At 65.0% G+C, this 12,639-nt stretch overlaps 1 protein-coding gene across 13 annotated transcripts in view; it reads right to left on the reverse strand.

Annotated features, from left to right (window-relative positions):
• Window positions 1-3,273: 3,273 nt before the first annotated feature.
• Window positions 3,274-12,639, reverse strand: part of PLXNB2 (plexin B2) — a 29,524-nt gene continuing 20,158 nt past the window's right edge. For 12 of the 13 annotated variants that reach the window (XM_082850234.1, XM_082850230.1, XM_082850227.1 and 9 more), the window contains 26 exons: window positions 12,289-12,381; window positions 11,871-11,952; window positions 11,628-11,788; window positions 11,364-11,512; window positions 11,101-11,209; window positions 10,764-10,900; window positions 10,400-10,570; window positions 9,797-9,926; window positions 9,484-9,711; window positions 9,173-9,349; window positions 8,938-9,077; window positions 8,744-8,844; window positions 8,402-8,631; window positions 8,115-8,296; window positions 7,649-7,715; window positions 7,342-7,488; window positions 6,616-6,772; window positions 6,378-6,478; window positions 6,214-6,298; window positions 5,904-6,058; window positions 5,664-5,824; window positions 5,435-5,582; window positions 4,971-5,035; window positions 4,676-4,751; window positions 4,241-4,315; window positions 3,274-4,153 (listed from right to left, as the gene is read on the reverse strand). In XM_082850234.1, the coding sequence (XP_082706360.1) occupies window positions 4,049-4,153; window positions 4,241-4,315; window positions 4,676-4,751; window positions 4,971-5,035; window positions 5,435-5,582; window positions 5,664-5,824; window positions 5,904-6,058; window positions 6,214-6,298; window positions 6,378-6,478; window positions 6,616-6,772; window positions 7,342-7,488; window positions 7,649-7,715; window positions 8,115-8,296; window positions 8,402-8,631; window positions 8,744-8,844; window positions 8,938-9,077; window positions 9,173-9,349; window positions 9,484-9,711; window positions 9,797-9,926; window positions 10,400-10,570; window positions 10,764-10,900; window positions 11,101-11,209; window positions 11,364-11,512; window positions 11,628-11,788; window positions 11,871-11,952; window positions 12,289-12,381 (3,432 nt within the window). In that variant the 3' untranslated portion in view covers window positions 3,274-4,048. The remainder of the gene's footprint in view (window positions 4,154-4,240; window positions 4,316-4,675; window positions 4,752-4,970; window positions 5,036-5,434; window positions 5,583-5,663; window positions 5,825-5,903; window positions 6,059-6,213; window positions 6,299-6,377; window positions 6,479-6,615; window positions 6,773-7,341; window positions 7,489-7,648; window positions 7,716-8,114; window positions 8,297-8,401; window positions 8,632-8,743; window positions 8,845-8,937; window positions 9,078-9,172; window positions 9,350-9,483; window positions 9,712-9,796; window positions 9,927-10,399; window positions 10,571-10,763; window positions 10,901-11,100; window positions 11,210-11,363; window positions 11,513-11,627; window positions 11,789-11,870; window positions 11,953-12,288; window positions 12,382-12,639) is intronic. The other variant, XM_082850228.1, reaches the window with a different exon arrangement.

The raw sequence follows: 12,639 nt of genomic DNA on the forward strand, positions 1-12,639 counted from the left end.
AGTGACAGTGGTTCAGAGAGAACATTGCCTGGGATATAAATACCCCCTGACCCTCCACCCTGCAGAAGCAGTGGGTAGAGGTTGGGCTGCCCCCTCCCAGGAGAGGGGGAAATCAGGCTGAGGTCCCAACCTTCCACTTTTCTGAAACAAACTAAAACCTGAGTTTTTATGTGAAATCTCCTGATACTCAAATATTGATAACCAAATTAAAATAAAACATGTCAACACAGTACCAGGCAAACGGACACTTCTGCCTGGCAAATCCGGACCCTGGGGGGAGCCCAAAAGTGAGAAAGGAAGCAGGGTCCCAGTTCCAGCCGCTCCGGCCTCAGTTCCCTCTCTGGGAGCCAGCAGAGGTCGGCGGGGATGGGGTGAGGACGCCGGTGTCCCTTCCCCCAGCCGCCCCACCCGGGGCCTCCTCGGGGCCTCACGCTAGGGGCACTTTCCCGGCAGCCCGCCGGGCGAAGCAGCCGAGGTTTTGTGCGGAGTTAATGGAGCTTCAGCTAAAGCAGGGGAAGAGGAGGCGGGAGGGAGCAGCGGGCCGTGGGAACTGGCCGCGCCGCAGGGAGGGGCGGCCTTTGTCCCTCTCCTCCTCGGGGGCAGGGGTGTCTGTCGACCCGGAATCCCAGCTGCGAGTAGTCAGCGCTGACCAGAGTGGAGCGGCCTCACTGCCCTGCTCAGCGGTCACACACCGCACTGAGACCCTCCCTCAGCGTTCAGCAAACCTGCCCTGGGCACAGGGGCGCCCGCAGTGTGCCCCGCTGCCCCGGCAGATCAGTCTCGGCCAAGTTGCCCTCTGGAGGGGAGGGGGCTGTGATACCGCAGGGGAATGACCAGGGAGGATTCCCCGTGGTGGTGGGGTGGCAGGGGGAGCGCAGTCAGAGCCCCCAGAGGTGACAGCAGTGATGCTGGGCCAGCTTCCAGACGGTCCTGCCTCTCAGGACTTAGCCTGACTTGAAGACCAGAATGGAGAGTGGCGGCCATGGGTGCAGGGCCGTGGCAGGCTGGGCAGGGAGCACCGACAGGATTTCAGATTTTTATTCGCACTGTGCTGTGTGTTTTCACAGCGTTATCCCGGCCGGTAGGTCGAGGACTGAGCCTGGAGGGAGGGTGGTGTGGATGGAGGGCAGCCAGGAGTGGCAGGCCTTGCCAGTGGGTGTGCAGATGGGGCACGGATGGGGCGGCACGGAATAGCCTCCTATGAGCCCTGGGTCCCCGGAACCCCCCCCCCGCCTCCTTCCACTCTCTACTGTGATTCACAGCTACCCCTAAGTACCGAGATGCCCCCACCCTCCGTGTCCACTGTCCCCTCTCCACAGGTCCAGGCCATCCCCTCTTCAGCCCCACACTGGTCTCCTGGCTGCACTTCTCCCTGAGGTCAGAACGAGCTTCCTAAAATGCTATCTGGCCCTGTCACAGGGGCCCCATGATTTAGGTGAGGTCTCCTGCTCTTAACAAGCAAGCAGGGTGTGGTCCTGGGCTGTTTTCTGCAATTTGGAAGGAAAGGTCATCGAGGTCGCTGGTCACCTCCATCCCTGCATCTCCCCACTCCCACTGCATTGGGAGGGAAGTGGGAAGTGGAAAGTGAAGAAGGCTGGGTCACCCCTTGGTCTGCCAGCCTCCTGCCCACCCCCGTGCACCCAACATCCATGCCCAGTTTCTTCACTGGCCCCATGAAAGCATGGCCCCTGGATCCCTTCACACTCCTGTCCTCCGAGGGGGAAGGGAACCCCACCTGCTAGACCCGCAGCAGCAGGTGGGCTCACTGACTCTTCTCCATCTCATGCCTGGCCGAGGAGCAAGTGGCCCACAGGGGTCCCGTCTAGAAGCCAGGCCTCCAGGTTCCTGCTGCCCCTGCCCCCGCGCCCCCAGGGTGAACTCCCAGACCATGCCGCCCCTGCTCTGGTTTAGAAGTACCTTGTTCAGACCTCCTGCCCATCTGGGTTTCTGGTCCTGACCATAGCACACTGTCATTTCAGGGTCCCTGGGGTGGGGGACGTCAGCTGTTTGCCTAGTACCCCTTCCACGTGGGAGGGGTGTTCCATGTGGCTCAAAACGGGCTGTCCCTGTACAGAAGTGGCTTATGATCGAGGCCGAGCCCATTGAGACTTCTCAGCCACAATGGTGTGCCCCAAGTGGAGGAGACACAGGCTGGGGTGCCCTGCCACCAGCGTCCCAGGTGTCTGAGAATAAAGGAGCACGTGTTGGGGAGAAGTTCAGATAGATGGAACCCAAAGACATGTAAGCACCTGGATCCAGCCATATCTGAAGCTGGACCCCTTCACTTGCCTTTACGGAGCCACTAAATCCCTTTTCTACTAGGGTTGGTATTCTTGGAACACAAGGGCTCCCTCGAGGAAGGCCCTTTCTGCCGCCTTTACTGCTGTGTCCCTAGTGCCCAGGACCACGCGTGTTGAGTGAACGAGTAAGGGTCCCAACACGCTGGTGCTGCGTGTGCGCGCGCACGCGCACACCCGTGTGGTCACGGTACGTGTGCCTGACTGGCCACAGAAGAGCGCATCTCACGGCTCCTGCCCTGTGTGCAACACAGGGGTTGGGAGCAGTCTGCCTCCCCACATGGCCTGCCTCCGGGACAAGCCCCTCCTTCCTACAACAAAGGTGCCTGGGACCCCAGGAGGAGCTGACCCTAATGGCCCCACAGCCTCGAGCAGGGGAACACAGGGCCTCCCTCCAGGAACCACCGTGTCCAGTGGGGTCTGCACCCAGTAGGGCCTTACTAAATGTGTGCTGGATGGACCACACCCGTGAGGCACCGCACCTCAGGAAGGAGAAAACAGGTCCCCGAGAGCTCGCGCCACGCCCACCCCTGCCACCAGGTGGCGCCCAAGCGGGCCCAATCCCGCACCGTGGGGGGCGGGGCCGCCGCCCGGTGCCCTTGGAACCTCCACCTGCTTCAGGATCGCTTTCAGTGCTGGGGTGCACCAGGATGTGCCTCTGGGAGAGGTTCGCACCCCAGCGCTCACCTCCCAGCCCTGACCACCATCCTGTCCTGCTGGGGCAGCAGGAAGGCGTGGACTCGGCCGAGCTGGTGGCCGTGGACGGGCTGCCTCAGCACACCCAGCAGGCCTGGCCCAGGGGAGCCAGGGACTGTGGGGTGGGTGTGCGAGGCCACACGGGCCCACCTTCAGGTGAGCTTCTGGGGCCAGGAGTGCACAGGAAGGGAGGCCGTGGGCAGGACAGGCCCGGTACCAAAACGGGGCAGGTGTGTAGGGACGGCGGGTCGGCAGCCCCGGGAAGAACCCAGCCAACCAGCAGAGTGAAAAAGACAGCTGTATTTGATTGACAATTAACAAGATTTACAAAAAGGGTTGCGGGTGTCCTGGCGGAGCTGCTCCCGGCCCCCCGGACCTGGGCAGGGCCTCCAGGTCAGCCTGTCTGACAGGCCGGGACCCGGATCCCCAGTCTGCTGGGTCCCTTCTGGCCGCCTGGGCCTCGACGTCTGACGTCCAGCTTGACCTTTGAGGTGGGGCCTGCAGCACGGAGTCCCCCGGGAGTGCCAGTGCCCCGCAGGGCAGGCCAGCGAGGTCAGGAAGGCATCGTACCACTTTTCTGCCCCAGTCCAGGTGGGGCAGACGGACAGAGTCTGGGCACTAGGTCCTGGGGGCCGAGGGCACTCAGACCTCACCCCAAAAGGCCCAACCCAGGTATCTGAGGCGGCTGCTGGTGCCTGGGGAGGGGGGCTGAGGCCCGACTGCCCCCAGCAACCCAGCGTGGCGCCGGGGACATAAGGCACGTTTTCGAATCACTCGGGAGGCTCGAAGGAGACACCCCCGATGCTGGTTCTGCAGGAGGGAACTGGTGCTGGGCGCCCGGCACTATTGCTCAGGAGAAGGGTGCTATGAGGCTACAAATGCTGAGGTGGGGGCCCCCCTGCCACGCACACACTCGGAAGCCCGGGGGCTCTTCCTCTGCCAGAGAGAGAAGGGCTGAGTCCTGCCCGCTTGGCCGTGCTCCCCCGGGGCCGCCCAGCGCCCGGCAGTGGGTGTCACACACCTGTGTCCCGAGACCATGACGGTGGAGGTCGCAGTCAGAGGTCCGTGACCTTGTTCTCAAGCGCAGCCGCGATCTGCTGCAGGCGGAAGGCCAGCTGCATCTTCTGGGCGGCGGGATCCTCCTCCAGGGCGTTGATGATCTGAGGAGGGGTCACGTCAGAGCACAGGCCAGGGTCAGGGTCAGGGTTAGGGTGAGCACGGCCGTCCTGGAAGGACCGGACCCCTACCTCGTCGTAGTACTTCTGCGTGTACTGGTAGAGCTGGTGCAGGGCCACGAGGGTGTTCAGGGAGTCCGTGTGCGCCTGGGAGGGTGGTGGAAGGGCTGCGTGACCCAGGGACAGGAGGCTGTCTCCCAGTGGAGCAGGCAGACGCGAAGGGTCCCCCCGGCAGTCGTGACACGCACAGCCACGGCACACCGCGGACAGAGAGCCCCCCACCCATGCAGACCCACGGCAGGCGGGGCTGGCTCAGAGCTGCTCGCGAGCCCCGCCGCCCCCCAAGCCCCCTCGTCTGTGCCTCTCCTTTCTCCCCCGTGGGCACAACTTTGCCCGCCCCCCGTGCAGTCTCTTGGCCCGCGCAGCAGGGCCTTCCGGGGGGGTGGGGGTGGTGGAGGGCTAATCCTGGGGGGGGCTCAGCTTGTGGGTCCCCTGTGCCACCCTTACCCGGGAAATCTCTGCCAGGTGTGTGTTCATGTCCTGGTCGCTGACCTGCACCATCTGTCTGATCCCCTTGTAGTAGCTGTGGGGGGAGGGGGAGTTACACAGGGTGGGCCGCGGGGGGCGGGTACCGGAACGGTGTCGGGGGGGGGGGGGGCGGTGGCTCCCGGACGCTGGACCCGAAGCTACCCACGGGCCCCACCTCCTGATCACAGGCCTGCACCGCCCGGGGGCCCCGCTGGGTGGGGGCTGAGGGTGGGCAGCCAGGCTCTGGCCTCGTTGGGGGGTGGGGGGGACTCACTCCTCCACCATCTTCTTATAGGTGGAGATCTCCTTGGCGTAGAGTAGCTTGTTGCTGGGAGAGTCCTGTGGGGGTCAGAGCCAAGTGACACCCAGGCCGAGACACCTGCACGCGCTCAGGATACCCAGAGAAAGAGGGGTGTGCGGGGGATGGGGGTCCAACGGCGGCGGCTGCCCTACCTATGCACAGACCTGGCGGTGTTTTCGTCATTTTGTGATTAATAGTAAAGCTCACTTCTTCTCCCTCACGGAAGGGAAGGGGCTCGGGGTCCCAGGCTGCCACAGGTCCACTGCCCAGGGGGCCTCCCTCCGCCCCAGGTGCCCTGCACCTGTCTTTCTACTGAGCTCCAGCCCCCGCTGTGCAAATCCACGCCCCAAAGCGACCTCCTCACCTGCACCACAGCCCCCTCCCCTGATGCTTCGCGCTGCCAGGAAGCGGGCTGGGCCGCCCGCAGCTGCACTTACGCGGCTCAGCTTGTGCTCTGTGCGTGTGCAGGCGTCCATGAAGGTCTGTGCGATGACCGACAGGGAGGCGTCCACCACCTCGTGGACGTGCACGTCGAAGATGAAATGGGGGTTCTTGAGGATGTTCACCCAGAACCGGAGAGGTAAACTGAGGCGGGACGACAGGGTGTGAGGGGCCGCCGAGGCCTGGGGCAGGGCGGGCGGGGCGGGGGAGGCACGGAGCCCACACCTGTTGGTCTTCCAGATGTGGATGGTGTCCTCGTCCTTGATGTCGTGCTTTTCTGCCTGCTCGTCCAGGAAGTCGAAGAAGTACTTGACTGCGGGCGGCACCGCGTGGCCAGGCGCCAGCACGCTCTGGAAGAAGTTGTCCACGAACTGCTGCAGCGTGCCCTGCGGGGCGGGAGCGGGGCTCAGCGCGTCCCACTGGCGCCGTCCCAGGTCTGCCTCCCACACGCCCTCCGCGGCCCACCTTGACCGAGAGCAGGCGGGTCAGGTAGATCTCGGTGATGGCCTTGGTGCGCTCCTTTTCCTTCATGCTGCCACGCTTGGACTTGCCTTCGTCCACCTCGTCCGTTGGCCGCACCAGGTGCCACACCCGGTTCTCCTCCTCCAGGAGGGCGTGGCCTGTGGGGCAGGGGGGTGCTGAAGGACGAGGACCGGGGCCCGGGGCCTGGGTCCCACGCCGGGCTCAGCTCCCCCGAGACGGCGGCATGGGGCGGACGCTGGCTCACGATGACCTCCAGAGGCCAGAGGGGCCCGGACAAGGGGAAGGGACTCACGCTCCCCAGGCAGGTCCTGCTGGCTGTCCTCAGGCTGCTGGGAGACCCCCACCTTCGACAGGATAAGAGTGGCCCCATCCCGGACCTGGGGAACAGAGTCATGAGGGCGGCCCGCCTGCCCCGCGCTCAGCAGGGGCTTCGGCCCGCCCGGCCGCCACACTCACGTTGTAGTGCATCAGCGTGTTGACGCGCTTCCACCGGCCCTCCCGCTGAGAGGTCAGGTCCAGGTCTGACAGGATCTGGGCTGTGGACCCAGGACGCCACTCTGTGGGAGGACACAGCCCAGCTCCTGGAACCCGGCCACAGCCCACCCTGTCCGGGCCTCCTCTCGCTATCCCCCGCCCGACCTGGCCGACTGGGCTTCCACGGGCACAGAGCCAGGCACACGAGGGTGGTGCTCACCGAGGACCACACTGTCAGCCTTGGGCCAGCGGGAGCAAGGCTGCGTGCGGTACACCTGGTCAATGATCTTCTCCTTGACCTGGGAGATGGTGTCACAGTTGAGGACCTTGACAGGGATGGCGTCGACCCCTTCGTCCTGGACGATCACGCTCACCATCTGCCAGGGGACACAGAACGAAGGGCCAGTTGGGGAGGGGCCCCTCGCCCTCACTCTCCCCAAACCGGGGGCAGTCTTGGGGCTCCCCCCGAGTGGCGACACCCTCAGGTGGAGGAGTGGTGGTGGGGATCCGGAGCCCCTTCAGCACCCAGGCCTCACCCTTTCCTGCGTGCCATGGCTCAGCAGGACAGAGGGCAGAGGACTGCTCACTTCTAGGTATCACACAACACACAGGCGTCACGGGGGCACACACCACGTACCACCTCCACACGAGTTTACCACCACTCACTTGGTGTGCCCGGGCCCCTCAAATGCCTGCAGCAGGCCCGGGCACCCAGGAGGCAGCTGGCTTGGGGTCATGACACTTAGAGCCTCTCTCCAGTGACCCACGAGCCTGCTGGAGACCCATGACCCAGGCCCCTCCCTGAACACGGGTGGGCCCAGCACGGGGAATGGGTTCTAATGCAAGTCCACGAAGGAGGCGAGTGGCATCAGCTTCTGGTCCTGAGGCTGGCCTGGAACCCGGCCCCTGAGGTCTCCCAGCAGCCCGCCCAGCCCCAGGGGCTCACCAGGGGTGCATACTCCACGTCGTCCCCCAGCAGCCCTGTGTCGTTGAGGGTGTATTTGGCTTTCTTCTGCACAGCATCCACCGGCCCCTTCTCCACCTGATGCTTGATGGCCTTGAAGAGCTTGTACAGCGGCTCCCCTGCGCTGTCCTACAGCAACACGGGGTGGCTGAGCCACGGTGGGACTGATCGTGCCAGGGTGGGAAGCAAACCCGTCCAGGTGGAGCTGGGCCGCAGGGAGGTGGACATTCGGGGGGTACAGCACCACCTCGTCCCTCCCCACCCCCTGGCAGGGCTGTGTGGAGCCCACCTTGAGATACTGGTACAGGCAGATGGACATCCAATTAGACAGCATCCTCTCCACCACTGTCTCAGACCTGGAGATGCAGAAAGGCCTTGTGTTGAGGGGCCCTTTAGTGCCCCTAGGATCAGCTGGCTCTTCCAAGTACCCAGACCACCCTCAGAGCAGCCCAGCCTCTGTCCAGGCCAGAGTCTCCTTCAGTCTGTACATTTACTGCCTGCAGTGACCAATCTCCCAGCCCCCTCAGGGTGGGCCTTTCGTCTTCCACCCCATCCTACAAAGGGCTGATGAGAAGGGGGAAGATAAGTGGCCAGCACAGACCACCTGCCAGCAGCGATGCCCCCCCGCCATCCCTCTGCCCTACTCACTGGCACTGGCTGTACTTGCTGGCAAACCAGGTGCCTGGACAAGCCTGTGCTGCCCCACTGCCACCCCCTAACACCCCCCACCGCGGCCTCTGCCCTTCCCCACACACCTGCGCAGCATCAGCTTGGGGTTCTTGGCCACCACATACTGCTCCATGAGCTCCAGGAAGAGCGTGCGCATGATGTCCGTGTAGTACTCCAGCTTCCCGTGCAGCGCCACCGTCAGCAGCGACGCAAAGTAGACCTTGGCGCGGGCCGAGAACTCCCGCTGGTTCTCCAAGGTGTGGATGAACTGTGGGGGAGGCCGGTCAGAGCCCCGCCCCGCCCCGCCCCCTCGCTCCAGAGGCCCCGCCCCTCACGGCCCCGCCCCACGCCCCAGAGGCCCCGCCCCGCTCACGTTGATGAGGAAGCACTTGCTGTTGAGCAGGTTGGAGAACTGGTAGAGCGCCTGCTCCACCAAGGGCCGCCGTGACTCAGGGATGTCCAGTTTGCCCGTGATCATCACGTCCTTGTCGCCGTCCTTGGAGGGCAGGAAGAAGACGCGGTCGGTGTAGGTCTTGTAGTCCAGCACGGGGATGCCTGCCTCGTGCACGTCGTTGGTCTGGTCCTCCATCTCAATCATCAGGTCTGCAGGGAGGTCGTGGTGAGGCATCCGCCCGCCGGCAGCCCCCCTCCTCCGTCCCTCCCAATGCAGCCTCTTCCGAGCCTTCCTCCCCCGGGACCTGCAGGGCGCCCCGACCTGTGAACTCCTTCTTGCAGCGGTCACGCACGCTCTCCTCCAAGCCCTCCAGCTGGGACTTGATCTTCTCGTACTCGCGCTCTGCCTGTTGGCTCTTCCTCCTGGGGGCACAGGGAAGCTCCTGGGACCTGGCCTGGATTGTGCTGGCCGGTGGGTGTGGCCAAGGGGCTGAGGCTGCCGGGGGAGAGGCTCACCAGTAGCAGTAGACAGACACGGCGATGACGGCCACCATGGGCACGATGACCAGCGGCAGGATGAGGCTGAGCGGCACGTCACTCACACGCGTGTCATACTCCACGCGGCCCAGCACCCACTCCCGGGAGCCAAACTTCACCTGCGTGGAGAGGCGGAGTCAGCAAGGACAGGTGTGTGGCCGAGACCACGAGAGCCCGGTGCCCTGTCCCCTCCCTGCCCCCACCCTACACGCACAATGAACTCAGGCAGGTTGTGGGTCGTGTCCCGCTTCTGCCGCCGCTTGGGAGGGGGCTGCACCTCTGGGGGCTCACAGTACAGATCGGTCTCCGTCAGTGTCTTCATGACGCACCGCTCGGCACCCACGAAGGCCTCGGCCTCGTGAATCGTCATCGCCTTGTTCAGATTGGTGCCCTGGGGGGCGGGGGATGGGGCCACAGTGCCCAGGAGGGGTTCAGGGATGCCCCGACCAGCTCAGCCCAGACCTTGGGCTGCTCCCCTACACGCACCCGCTCAGGACCTGACCCCGGGGCTGCACTGGTCCTCACCCGCGCGTGAATGAGCTTGTTGACCTGCTTCTTGACGCCCCCTGTGAAGTTCTCGAAGGTGGGGTCGGCGACGTACTCAAAGGCACCAGCCTCAGTCCTGAGCAGGGCTTGGTGCCCATCCATCTGAATGAGCGCTGTGAGGTTGTAGGCCTCGGGCTCCTCGGGGACGGCCGGGGACAAGAACACGACCTTGGAGTCACTGCAGAACACGTACTCCCTGCCCACGACCTAAGAGCCGAGGCAGGACCGTTAGGCCACTTGGCACAGGCTGCATCCTGCCCTGGCGTGTCCCCAGCAGCGGGCGCCGACTGACCGTCACGGGCTGCAGGACTCCGGCCTCCCGCCGCCGCCTCCAGGACTGCAGGGGCTCGGCTATGACCACCATGGCGAATTTCTGGATCAGGCTGAAGCCCTGTCCTGTGACGTTGATGCTCCGGCCACCACTGGGGGGCAGGGAGGGGGATGGTGCCTGAGTGGCACACCTGGGCAAGGGAGGTGCCCAGCCAGCTCCAGAGCAGGTGGCCTGCAAGGCTGTGTCCCCGCCCCCACCCTGCTTTTGGATACCCTTGCAGGTGTGTGCAAGGTGTGTGCAAGCCCAGACCTGCTGCAACGGCAGGGGCGGGGGGTGGGGTGGGGTGTGTGTGCTCAGAGCACGTGACTGAGCACCGCCACCCTGGACTGTCAGAAGCAGGGCTGGGCTGGGTGGCGGGGGGAGGTGGAGGCGGGATGTCGGGCCTGCCCGACCTGGGGGTACAGTGGGGATTTTTGGAGGCCTCCTCCTGTCACCCAGACCAGCTCTGCCATATCCTCACAAGCCCAGTGAGAAGAGGGCACCTGGGAAATAGCTAGATGGGGTGGGTGTGGCCAGCAGTGTGGGAGTGGGGGGCACCTGCCACGGGGGGGGAAGAGGTCTCACCTGACAAAGCTTCGCAGCGGCTCGAAGGCCCGCAGGACTGGGTTCTCACGGTAGGTGAAGGTGACGCCAGGGCTGGGCACTTCGGAGCCCCCATAGTAAATCTTTAGGGGCAGCTCTCCCGGAGCCGCCTGGGGGCCGGTGACACACTGAAGCTGTGCCCCAAACTGCGTCCTGGGGGTGGGGATCGCCAGTCAATGCCAGCCTCACCCTGGGACCGCCCGCAGCCCCAGGCCAGTGGGTCAGTGGGTCTGGTTGGTTCCACTGCCCCCCTCCAGGATAGACACAGGGTCACGGCCAGAGGGCCCTCACCCTGTCCCCAGGACCAGGGCAGACCAGGATTTGGCGGCCTGTGGGTGACACCCACACTTTACAAGGGATGTCATTGAGGGTCACCCGCATGTCTTCCTCAGAGCCTGTGTCCAGGTGGGTACCATTGATGGTCAACATGGTGCCGCCCGCCTGTGGTCCCTGCTTTGGCTCCACACTGAGGGGCTGGGGCTGCTAGAAGAGAAAAGCAGGGACATTTGACTCAGGGCTGGGGCGGCAGGGCTGCGGCCCTCCCTCCCGGGCCTCGACTGGGCCATGACCGTTGTCAGAAAGAGGCAGGGGCACAGCCTCGCCTCACCCCGAGTCAGCGCATGGCCCCCCAGACCCCACCCACATTTGTCCTGACCTGCAAGAGCCACCTGCCGGGCGCTTACCTGATAGGTGAATTGGACATGGGGAGGCGAACGGCCGAGCTTCCCGCTGATGTCCACCTCGACGCCCCCCGTGAAGGGCGCCTCTGCAGCCTCGATGGTGCACACGATCCTGCATGGGTGGCAGGCAGGTGGGCACACTGTGTGTGTGCAAGCCCTGGGCACCCATGCATACCTGCACCGTGTCCTTCCTCTCCATCCCCCAGTCCCCCGGCCCCCCAGGGTAGGGCCTGGCCCAGCTCGGAGGGCCCAGGTTGCCCACTCACCGGGTGGACACGGAGTAGCGTTCTGGCTCAAAGGCACAGTTCCGGCCAGCCACGGTGACCCTCTTCACGTCGTCTGCTCTGACCCCCAGATTTGACCCAAGGATGGTGACGCGAATGCCTCCGCCGAGCGGACCGGTCTCAGGCTGGATCTGAAATTGGCAGAGCCCGGCTGACCTGGTGGCTGGGGCAGGCCAGGCTGCGCAGCTGGTCCCGGGCCGGGCTGGAGTCCCTCCTGCCAGGGAGGTCAGGGGTAAGGGGGCTTACCCTGGTGATGACGGGCGGTGGGCACTCGGAGGTGGCGTTACCACACAGGGCCGCGTACACACACCTGTTCTGCCCGCTGCACCACACACACCTGTAGACAGGGTCAGCGGCCAGGCACAGGCTGCAGTCGCTGCGGCCGAAGGAGCAGTTGTAGAGGGTCACTGCGGAGGGAGAAGCTGGCCGTCAGCAGGGCCACCTTGCTGCCCTTGCCCGCCCACCAGCCCAGCTGCCCACCCCACCCACCTTGGAGCCGGCTGTCAATATTCTTGCCGTAGGACTTGACATACAGATGCAGGGGCAGCGTCTCGTTGGCATCGTGGGAGAGCTGGGGGCACACAGGGACACGCTGCACCCCCGCCTCCCACCCGAGCCCCCGAGAGTGACCACCGTGTGTCCCCTCACAGCTGACAGGCAGCAAGGGGAGGCCTCCAGGTGGCTAGAAGCTGGAGGCTCAGAGACTGAGGATGACTTGGATTCCAGGGAGACGGGAGGCCCAGGGATGCTCTGAGGCCACACCTGCCTGCCGGCCCCGCTTCCCCAGAAGGGCAGCTGGTGAGCCTGCCCCCGCCCCACCCCTCGAGCCCCGGAGGTAACTGGGCAGCCCCCGCAGGGCCAGCCCTCGGGGCCCACCAGCCTGGCCCACCCACCCCGGGAGGCGTACCTTCGGGGTCCGAAAGGAGAAGGTTCCTTGCTCCTGTGTGCTGACTGGCTCCTCAAACTTGAGCAGGTCACTGCCCACGCGCAGGGAGGAGCTCTGCCAGACAGGCCAGTCAGGATACCCGAGGCAGGCCAGCGCGTCCCACATGCCCGCCCTGGGCCCCGGGGCCTGCCGTGCCCCACACAGCTCCCGGGCCAGCTTGGGCACCCCCATCCCGACTGACATCCAGCCGCTCACAGACAGGCCCCGCCACGGTCAACACCCAGACTCACCGCCCTGCTCCCTCCTGAGTGGCACTTGGCTGCCCAGCCCCTGCACGCCCTAAACCCTCGAGGCCCGTCCAGATGTCCCCAC

The sequence above is a fragment of the Leucopleurus acutus genome (genome assembly GCF_964270905.1).
Source record: "Leucopleurus acutus genome assembly, chromosome: 11".
In the NCBI taxonomy this organism is placed as follows: Eukaryota; Metazoa; Chordata; class Mammalia; order Artiodactyla; family Delphinidae; genus Leucopleurus; species Leucopleurus acutus.